The sequence below is a fragment of the Squalius cephalus genome, assembly GCF_949319135.1.
Source record: "Squalius cephalus genome assembly, chromosome: 13".
NCBI classification, from domain to species: domain Eukaryota; kingdom Metazoa; phylum Chordata; class Actinopteri; order Cypriniformes; family Leuciscidae; genus Squalius; species Squalius cephalus.
Genome location: NC_137134.1, coordinates 19,697,288 through 19,708,592, shown reverse-complemented (window position 1 = coordinate 19,708,592; position 11,305 = coordinate 19,697,288). Strand labels below are relative to the sequence as shown.

The window sequence follows — 11,305 nt, the reverse complement described above, 5'->3', positions numbered from 1 at the left end:
TTTTCTTTTTCTTAAATCAAAATTTTTTTTTTGAAAGCCAAACTTGGATTAAATTTGAAAAATAAACCTTAAGAAATGTGCATAGACTTACATGCATCTACATTTGCCATTGAAGATACCATGATACATTTCTTGGTTACTGAGTTCAGACGGACTGAGATGAAGTGTGGGAGTTTTTCAGCCTCATATCCGAGAACTGACTCAAGTACACAACGGCATCAGCAACGTAACTGGCTGGAATTATCGCCCATCCCAGAAGCATAATTTACTCGGGCAAAATATTTATACAGAGGCGGACCAAAATCATTTACAGCAAGTCCATTCACGAAACCGAGTGGAAACAACCCAAGTTAAAGGCTCTGTAGACTTTTCTATCAATCTAATACTTGTAAGGAAAGCCGCTGGTTCAAACATCTGTAAAGTATTCAGCAGCATCATGAACTTTTTGGCTGTTCTACACTGTGTGATACTTATTTCAGTTTGTGAAATACTTGGAGAACATCGAACGAACGGTAAGTGAAAGATAACGCATTTGACTATATTTCGCTTTTCGTGATAGTTTCTTCAGAAGTTTAGATGTCAATGCACTAAGTTAATCAAGATATGAACACATTTTGTTATAGCCTACTACGTTTGTAATAAGCAGACTTTTAATGGCGTTTTAAGGAAAATCGTTTTAAAGATGAATCTATTACACAATTTGTTTAATAATGATATTATAAATAACGATGTGTTCGTTAAAATTTCCAGCGATCGCGCAGCTGTTGTCATGGTTACCTCGTCAAGCAAAGGCGATTTCTATTCTCCAATGCAGACTTGTAATCTAAAACTTGTGAGGTTATTGAAATATTTGAAAACACTGTAAAAAAGGATATATATATATATATATATATATATATATATATATATATATATATATATATATATATATAGCCTATATATATATATACACACACACACATTTTTTATTACATATTTTAATAATGCAAATTAACTGAAAGTGAATGTACCTAGGATTTATTGCACTGGTATTGCATTTATTGCATACTTTATTCAACTTAAATGGGTAACATACCAGCTAGGCTATTTTCAGACACAACGTTTGAGCTATAAAACGGAAATATAAAAGTTTTATTTATTTATTTATTTATTTATAAAAAAAGAATTATAGTCGAATAAAAGCCTGTTTACGCCTCAGAGAAAAAAAAAAATCCTGTAATTTTTTACATACAAGATATTTCACGTGACATATTTTATTGGGAAATATGACACATCTGTGGTCATCTTTATTTTAGGCATAAAAATATTTTACAATCTCATATGTACAAGTGAGAAGGAATGGAGAAAATACATGTCTGATATAGGTTCGTATTGTTGCCATTGTCCCTGAGATGGATTATATATGTTTTCATTGTGTGTTTGTGTGTCTAGCGGGAATGTGCTGGCTGCAGCAGGGTCCGGAGCACCGCTGTGACATGGTGCTCATGAGGGGCGTGAGCAGGGAAGAGTGCTGTGCTGCTAGCCGTCTGGACACTGCCTGGTCCAATACCAGTCTACCCATCAATGAAGTCAGCCTGCTGGGATTTCTGGGAATAGTTTCCTGTAAGCCGTGTAAAGGTACAGACTCGTATTTACCTTCCGTTCTCAGCAGGTGGACTGGGTTGTCCCACTGTAATGTTGATATGAGTAAGAGTGTGTGCTGAAGCGCTCTTGAACTGGTTACTACCATTTTAAGCCCTCTACACACATAAGAGAACATTCCTCGTTTGCAAATTAGGGCTGAAACCATTTTTGCTGAGGAGATAAAATCTAGTACTGTAGGCCAAATCTTGGTTTGGAGAGTTTTCTTTGCAAATGCAATTCTTCAGCAAGTTTAAAAAGCGTGGATCTACACCAGATGTTTTGTTTAACTTTCTCCGGCTGTTGTGGAAAGAGTTCACTACTGGTAGCCTTGGCCAGGTACGTAGGTTCATACAAGGGCTCCAAAACTCTTCTATCATCAGACATTTTAAATACAGACTGTTATCACTGGAGTAAACAAGTTAGCCGACATGGTTATTTTAATGAATTTCCTCAGCCCAGCAAGCCCATAATCGTGCTCAAAATTGTAGTTTTGTGGTTTTTAGTCCATATCTATCAGTTTGAGGTCATCTGTATGATAGTGTACTCTTAAAATTCACTTTTAGCAGATAAGCACATTTAAAATTTATAGTCATCCTCTTCCAGAAAAACAGACCAAAAAAAATTGATGACTCATCCTGCACTCATTTATTTCATCCAACCAAATGCTCTCTAGAATGAGAATGACCTTCCCACTAAAGGTGCGATAATATAAGCAAAAAATTTGGGGCAAAAAAAGGCTCATTGTCTTTTATCAATAGTATAGCGATGTATGAAGCACTTTCAAACCAAACCAAGCAGGGGTGCATTTCCCAAAAGCATTGTTAGCCAACTATGGTCGCAAGTTCTGTTGTTATCAGCATAGTTCAAAGAGTCCGTGTTTCTCGAAACCATCGTTTCAAGAACGACAGCTCTCGACCTGTTTTTAGAAGCATAGTTTCTTGTTTGCATGACATGTGGAGTCAATAAATCCTTATCTTAAGTCAAATAAGCAAGCTGACATTCAGTACAATCTATATCTTTTATTTAGAATACATACAAATGTAATTTACATATTTTAGTTTGTCAAGAGATTTAAAGCGTCGTTTTTGAATAGTGCGCATGTGCGAACGTGCTCTAGTACGCAAGAACAAGCCTATGATTGAATCTGGAAATAGAGCAAAATAACTGAGAAAAATTAGATGGTCCTCAGATGACATGTCCATAATTTATAGCAAAACATCTAGCATTAATTCGATCTCAAACAGGTTAATTAAAAGAATTTATTACTCCACCACCTGTGTGACATCATTAACCAACGTGGTTGAACGACCAGTTTTGCGACAATATGGTTTCGGGAAACAGTCGTGACTAGCTAGTTGATTTCTTCAACGATGCATCGTACTACGGTAGTTAAGCAGCGAGTTACATCATTATACGCACCCCAGATTGGTTGACCAACTTGAACCCATTCCAAACTCTATTAGGAAACCTTAATACAACCTACTTCTGATTAGCAATAGCGACTTGCACATCGAAATTCACGATTATGTGGATTCCTATCGAAATTATTGGAATTTGCCCACAAAAATTCACAGAAAAACGGTAAATTTGACCGCACTTTAATACGACCAAATTCCGATTAGCAATAGCAAGTAGCAACTTGTGGCTCATGACTGTTTACACTACACTATTTTCAACTAAAAACGTAAAAAAAATTGTGCGTTTTGGCCGTTCACCGTTCAAACAGGTTTCAAAGTGCAAGTTTTTGAAAACGGTCTCTGTGTAAACAACCAAAACGCAAATGTCTGAAGGCGATGACGTCATGCACATGTGTATTAGTCTATAGTGATTCATCGCCATCTAATGGCCTGGCAGCAGAATACAGCGTTTTTAGTCGTTTTCGCGGATCCATGTGAATGGGGATCGTTTTGACAATGGTGTCGTCTGTACACGGAAAACTCAAAGGAAAAACTTCTCCGGTTTAAGCATATCGTTGTCATGTAAGCGTACCCTTAAAGTAAAGGCTCTTGGCTATTTCAAAAAAGGATCTCTATTGACTATTTTTTCTCTCATAGGGAAGTCAGCTGTATTTGTAATTTTGCATAAAATAAATAAATAGTTTGACACAATAGCAGATATTTCCCACCCCCCTTTCACTCCTCCCTCTCTCAGCATTCAGTCTTTCCCAATTTTTATTGGAAAGCAGACTTGTTTTGCATTTCCCTCTCAGAGATGACTGAATTCTAGCACACCGCAAAGAAAAATGTGTGCCACATGCTGGAGAGGTCTGGTCCTCATAAGCCTCAAACACAATCAGCATCATTAGACACTTGAGGGGAAAGATAGACTGGAAGTGAAAGTCTGTTATATTGTTTATTCCATGGCGTTTGCTTTCCATTATCATAAAACTATATGGACTAGCAGACCCTACTGTGTGACCTCCCCAGCGTGTTCTCAATGTCAAATGCTTCAAAGCATTCCTGAAAGCTCAACTCACGCTTAGCGTCTGTCCGGCGCATTTCCTTACATTTGTTTTTCGGGGCAGACAAGGCAGTTCGTAAATTATGTGTGACTGCCTGCGGATCTTGAGGAAACATAACAGGGTTATGCTGGGATTTCCAGTGGAGGTGGAGGTATCTGATTCGGCCTTGAGTGATTTAGTTGGCTTCACAGGGAAGGGGAGCAACAGGATATTAAAGGACTTGCAGGAATGGGAACCAGAAGCTGAATCCATTTCAAAGTGTTTCTGATGTGTTTTGTTGGCTCTGGCTTCACAGATGAATGGAGAAGAATGGACATTTATTGAAAAGCATGTCAATGGATGAGCTTTACACACTTTAAATAGTTAACTCTGGGTCATTCTGAACCCCAGGTGAATGGAGTCCTGTGTTATCTTGTTTCACCTTTCACACTGCTCATACTTTACCCAGGGTAAACAATTAATCCTGGGTATTCATAAGCTGACATTTCACACTGTACATTTCTAAACCCTGCTGTGTCAGTGTCATTGATTGGATGAATGCCACATGTGACCTGCACTAGCATTGCACATCCTCATATTACACATCACCGACTGCACTGCCAAGTTTTTCTAAATAAAACAGTCTCTTCTTCACTTCAATTGAAAAAATTTCCATCGCCGTTTGAATTTATTCCCATCAAACGCTGAATTTGAGTGAATATGAGGCACACAGTTGGTTGTCAGTTGCTAAGCATCTAGTCGTAACGTTCTAAGACCGCATTGTTTCACGCTACACATGTACTGTAGTGTGCAATGCGAGTTTAACACTGCAAAAGCAGTGCTAACAGTTGTAATAAACACTTCTAAATTACAAGTTTGAAACAAACTCTTTTCTATATTAAAATAAATATAGGTTTACTTATAATCAGCTTTTTCCCACTTTATCCACCTTCTTTTACAGAGAACTGTGAGGGGGTCAACTGTGGCCCTGGAAAGGTGTGCAGGATGAATTCTGGACGTCCCCAGTGCGTGTGCTCTCCGGACTGTTCCAACATCTCCACTAAACATGCCGTGTGTGGGAGCGATGGGAACTCGTACAAAGACGAGTGCGCACTCCTGATGGCTCGCTGCAGAGGTCACCCTGACCTGGAGATTATGTACCAGGGGGATTGCAAAAGTACGCTGCTGCTTCACTTTAATCGAATCACTTTAATCAGCTTCCACATGCAAAGTCCATCATTTTGCTTCGACGTTTTTCAGACTGAAGGAAAAGCTTCATATTTAGATTATTACTCAGATTGAATAATCATTTCCAGAAAGAAAGTGCATATTACCATATGTATTCTGAAAAACTTCCAACCAGGCCCTAGTGAAAAATAAGTGTGTGCTAATTGTATTGAATGTGCACTTCTAGTGTACTTAAAAAACTGTACTTTCAGATAATATAAATTAATGAAGTTAAAGGCCACTTAATTGTACTTAAAATGAAAGACTTTTACACGAGCCGCGTTTCCTTTACCCTTCAAATTGCGCAAATTGAAATTGCGAATTGAAAAAAACGGCCAATGGAAACACGTCACTTTCGCAAAACTCCCACATATCGCATTTACAGGTTACCTAACGTACGCAAAAGTCACATGATCACTCTTTAAAGATGGCGTGGTATGTTTGGACTGAAGAGGAGACAAAGTTCTTCATTAAACTCATAAAAGATAATTACGGTAATACTGGATTCTAAACAACAAAGAAATGCCACAATTTATCAAGACCTCGAAGCAGATATGAGGGAGAAACACCCAGAAACACCTCATACGTGGCCGCTCCCAAGTATAAGGGGCTTTCATTGCCATTAATGCTTGGATAACACACCTACGTCTCCTTCGTTTCAAAACAATGGCTAGTGCGGTGGCTGGAATATACATGAAACTACCTACATCCAGTTGCCATGATTTTTGGAATGACTTATCACAAGAGGAAAAAAATGACTTTTTAGTCGCATAACATTGAGTTAATGGAAACGCTGCCATTTCGCAATAGTTTTTTATCAACATTTAGAAAATCTCGCAAAAGTTTTGCGCAAATCTGTAATGGAAATGCGGCTTCTGTAAAATAAATTGTTGGTTTAACTCAAAAAAATGAAGTAACCTGGTTGCCTTAATTTTAAGTTCATTGAAATAAAACAATTGAGTTAATACAAAGAAGGAGATTGGTTTAATCAACAGAAACTCAAAATATTATGTTATCTGAACCACATTAATTATCTAAAGATAAAAGTTGTGATAACAAATCATGAAAATACTTCATTGTGTACATTTTCATGTGAAAGTATGCTACATGGAAACTGTTTTTTCATCGTTATCTTGACCCTTGGCACCATTCTTTCAGAATCCTGCTCAAATGTCGTATGTCCTGGTACGCATACCTGTGTGACGGACCAGACCAACAGCGCCCACTGTGTCATGTGCCGCACTGCGCCCTGCCCGATGCCCATGGTCACTGAGCAAACCATCTGCGGCAATGACAACATTACCTACCCAAGCGCCTGCCACCTGCGTAGGGCTACCTGCTTTTTGGGTCGATCCATAGGGGTCCGCCACTATGGACACTGCAGAAGTACGTTTTCACACACCTGGAACTGCTTGACCATTCCAATATTTCCACAATGGACTTGCTGAACTCATTTTAACTTATGTTCTCTCTTACAGGTAATGAAGGAAGTGAGGAAAATTCACTCTATTGAGGATGTCAAGAGAAGTTCCGCTCCATGTACATATTATGATGGCACATAAGACGTGAGAGAACCTGTTTGAAACCATATAGTCTCACAACACGGTCCTCTGTACCAAAGAACCAGTACTAGTATTTTATACGCATGCAATTCATATTTAAAGGAAATGTGTGGTTTTAACAGGAGAATTGATCTGATGAATTGACAGTGTGTATATTGTAAATATACTACAAGCTACTATTTATTGGAGAAAAATAATGAAGTCTGTTATTTATGTGTTAACACGTTTGAGACACCATATATACATATACTTCAGCTGCCTTTATCAAGGTATTTATTGTGGGTTTTGCTTCAGTTTTCTTGTACATGTCAGAACTGCATGATATATATATATATTTCACAAAGAGCTATTTCTTGCCAATTAAGTATTTTAGAAAATTTCTCTAACATTTCATGTTTTATATAATTTTTTGGTTTAAATATTTTATATTATTCTATATGTTTTATTTAATTTATATTAGATATTAATTCCCATGATTTTCAGCCATTGTCAGACATCTTTTTGACATCTTTTCTATAAGCAAAAAACACACAGAATAAATACTAGCAAAAGCGATGCTCAAAAACCACGGAATAATCTTCTTGCGCATTCCTAAGTACAGCTTTCCCAAAAATGTGCCTCTCTGCAAAGTCTATGTGGACACACGGTTGAAATTCTTATGGGCATGGGAGACTACTTACTCATTGAGATAAAGTGTTATGCCTGTACTGTTTGTATTTGAGGGATTACTCAGCCAAAACAGCAACACTTCCAGGCCATGTTTCGCTGACGTGAAGGCCAAACTGAGCCACCCACCAAGCAATGAAATTACCAGTTACAGTCTGATGGCTGCAGTTTTTACGAGGACGCTGGGACAGTCAAAGAATGTACTGTACATTCTACTGTTTTAATGGTTTTCACATTGCAGGGTTGTGTTTTTGTCATTTTGTGTGTGTTTGAGTTTGTATCACTTGACCTTGTTGTATACTTAAATAGTCATACGAAGAAATTGAATAGGTGTTTCGTTTAATTCCCAGTAAATCGTACGGTGATTTGAAAAAGAGACTGACGGATTGGCGATATTTGTGTAAATCATCATTGTAGCTACAAGTTTGTTCCATGTGTAACCTTTCTTGTACCTTCTTGTAAATAGAGACATTTTGCAGTATCTGAATATATACTGTAAAATCCAATTTATTCAATTGCATATTTTTGTATTGTTTACTTACGTTTTTTATTAAAACACAAAATTAATGTTGTGTCAATATGATTCTCATGATTCTTGATCAGTGTTATTTTAGTATCATTGAGATACATCTTTTGAATTAGTTTTGGTTTTTATATTTTTCGTTTTAGTAATTTTGTGTTTTTGTAATTTTTATAATTTTTTTCCTTAAAAGTATGCCTATATAGTTTTTATTCATTTTTTATTTTAGTTAAAGTGTTTTATGGAAGCTTGTTTCTGCCACAAAATAAAAAAAGGCAATGTAAAAATATTCAATATGCAATTGCAAGTTTATATCTCGCAATTCTGGCATTATAACTAGCAACTGAGAGTTCTTTTGTCGCAATTCTGATTTTTTTCGCGCAATTGTGAGATAAAAAGTTGTGATAACATTTTTTTATTTTTGTGACGGAAACAAGCTTCCTTGGTTATTTTAGTAAATGAAGTTAAACTAAATAAAAATGAGAAATGTTGCCTGGGCTACTAGCTGAAACAGCTTTTTTAATTTTATTTCAAGCAACAAATAAATGGTTTTAATTTGTATAAATGGTTCAGTAAACTATAACAACCCTAGTCTTGATGACTCATGTTCAAGATTTTGGGAGCCCAGTTCATGTCATTCCATTTGAGTTTATAAATTCCATTCCTGTTTATAAAACAATAAATCAATTGTTTAACAAAATAATTTGATATTAGATAAATAATAATAATAAAAATATTATGTTTTACAATTGATAATATAGAAATAATGATAAAATAAAAAGGTTATTTCTAATATTTCATAGGTAAATTGTTCATATTTAAAAAAAAAATCCAGGTGTCAGGACATTGCAGGTCTCTCAGCTTGAGGCCCCCAGTGGCCCTAAGTCTTGTTATCATCACTCAGTTGTGTCATTGTGTATTCAAAGAATTTACTCTCAATAGTCTAATAGAATTTCAAGTTCTAGCTTTTTCCCCATTATATAACATGGTCTTGGAAGGATTAGCCCTCTGTCTATGAGGCGGCCCCTTAACTAACAGTGGCAGTAGTGAGAAATATAGGGGTTATTGACTCATTTTCCTGTCTGAAAAAGCTCACTTGTTTTTCCCCCTTTTTGAGAGGCTCTCCCGAATCCTGACTGCACTCCGCATCTGGTTTAACTTTGAGAGATGTTTATATTCTGATCCAGGGCTCTTTTATTACATTGGAACTGGAATTAATTGTTTGCTCTAACAGGCCATAACAATTCCACAAAAAATGTTTGTAACGCATTGTTTCGACGTCTCGCTTTTCTCCATTTCTGTTTGTATAGAATGTTCCACAGTAATCCTGAAAGCAATTTACAGGCCTGATTTAATTTTCTTGTTATGACAGAGGGAGGTCGTCAAATGTTCAGCGTCTGAAATTATGTTTGGCTTTCTGTCCAAATAAGAAACAAAATGCTGTTTGTTTGGGTGTTCAAGGAAAACCCACACTGTACACCACATAGAAGTAAGGTGGTCTTGTTATGTCTAGCTTAGTCATTTTGCCCCATCCTGAAATGAATTCATAGCTGATGTGAAATTTTTATTCACAATTCCACCAGATAATCACCACTTGTGCGTCATTTGTGTTATGAGTGGCGCCCCTAATTCGTTCATGGTGTGTCGTGACTCGTTACAGGCCGGTTTGCTGATTCAAAACGTTCAGGAAGTGCAATCCAGTGGGGTATCAAAGCATTTGTAATTATGTGTAGCGTGACACACAGTGCAGTAAAGTTAAGTGCTATATGTTGTCAGGATTGCAGTCTTCACTTCCTGGACAGGAAGGAACCTGAGGAAAGACAGCTGGAAACAGATTTGGATTGCTTTACACCTTGTCCTAGCCAGACGCGATGAGATAAGACACAAGCAAAAATATATTTTTGTCGATCCACATCAGATGTGACAAGGCTACAAGCAAAAACTTTAGATATACAAAGACGGTACAGTTATATTACTTATGAATGTGAGAAAGTACAATGCGCGATAGAGTTTAACTGTTGGGCTCCGGAAGTAAAATCCCATTCATTTTCTCCATAGGGATATTGTTTTTTAATGATACCTTTTTAGACATCTCTGTGAGCTACGAGGTTGTTAATCAGTGGTTTTTCCTTTTGTTGAAGCCGTGAGCCTGCATTATTTTAACTTATTTTTCAAATGAATTATTTCTGGTGAAAAACTACATTACCCATGATGCTGTACAGAAAATTTCACCAATCAGAGAGTCAAAACAAGCAAACCATGCCAAAAGAGCTCATTAGCTCCACCCACTCCCATGAAGCACTGCAAATGACGTAATCAAGTCGGTCTCCCTACACTCTCTGAATACTTAAATAGTTGTATGTGTATGCATATTTTGCAATAAACTTAAATTTCTATAGATATAATCAACATTTTTAAATGAGTATTTTTATATTTCTGGCATCGCTGTCGAAGAGTAATTAGCTGGTGAAGTGGACAAAAGTCAGAAGACCAAGAAGATTATGAAAAAAAAAATGTTCATTCATAAATCCGCAAGATCTTACCTTTATGCTGTGGAAATACAAACTGAAAGACAGAAAACAATGAACACAGCACTGAAAATTGGTGGGGCTAAATAAGGTCTATAGAAACAGTCATCGCTACATCTGAATATGCATACTTCCATACTATATAGTAGGTAAAAACAGTATGTGAGTAGTATGTCCAAATTCATTAAACAGTATAGGCGAAAAAGTACCCGGATGACCTACATCCAGCGAGATTCTGAAGTGTGCATTAGATTTTTCAATTTCATTATATGGAAAAGCGCAGCTTGGACATTCTGCAAAACATCTCCTTTTGTGGTTCACTTCTGAAAGAAAGTCCTAAAGGTTTGGAACGACATAGAGGGTGAGTAAATGATAAGAATGGTCAGAATTGTCATTTGTGGCTGAACTATTCCTGTAATTGACCAAAACCACATGTCAAGGGTTAACAGGTGCAAGCAATTGCATTTTGCTTCAAGACAACAGTATGCATCGGAAGTTAGGCAACCTCTAAATGTCCCGGTTGAGTGCGATGTACAGCAAACCGAGCAGAGATGGTATCTTTTGACAGCCTGATCTCACTATATCTCGCTGTGTGGTCTAAAGCTTCAGTGGGATTTGACTTTGAGACTTCAGTACTTGGCTTAATGATTCTGTTTCACTTAACAAATTATTATAATCTCATATTTAAATAACACTTGCATCAACACCTTTTCAATCTGAGACGTCATAGAGACTTTGC

General features: G+C 36.9%; 1 protein-coding gene across 1 annotated transcript; it reads left to right on the top strand.

Moving 5' to 3' along the window:
• The first annotated feature begins 234 nt into the window (after positions 1-234).
• On the top strand, positions 235-8,088 carry fstl3 (follistatin-like 3 (secreted glycoprotein)). The gene is made up of 5 exons (XM_079890153.1): positions 235-512; positions 1,432-1,617; positions 5,025-5,240; positions 6,449-6,676; positions 6,769-8,088. Exons 1-5 carry the CDS (start codon positions 437-439, stop codon positions 6,801-6,803), a joined length of 741 nt encoding a protein of 246 aa, XP_079746279.1. The 5' UTR covers positions 235-436; the 3' UTR covers positions 6,804-8,088.
• Positions 8,089-11,305: the final 3,217 nt, after the last annotated feature.

Excerpts from the sequence above, each read along its gene's own strand:
- fstl3 (XM_079890153.1), top strand. The coding sequence starts at position 437 with ATGAACTTTTTGGCTGTTCTACACTGTGTGATACTTATTTCAGTTTGT. Across the intron at positions 1,618-5,024 it reads TTCCTGTAAGCCGTGTAAAG|AGAACTGTGAGGGGGTCAAC; the intron begins GTACAGACTCGT and ends CTTCTTTTACAG. Across the intron at positions 5,241-6,448 it reads GTACCAGGGGGATTGCAAAA|AATCCTGCTCAAATGTCGTA; the intron begins GTACGCTGCTGC and ends CCATTCTTTCAG.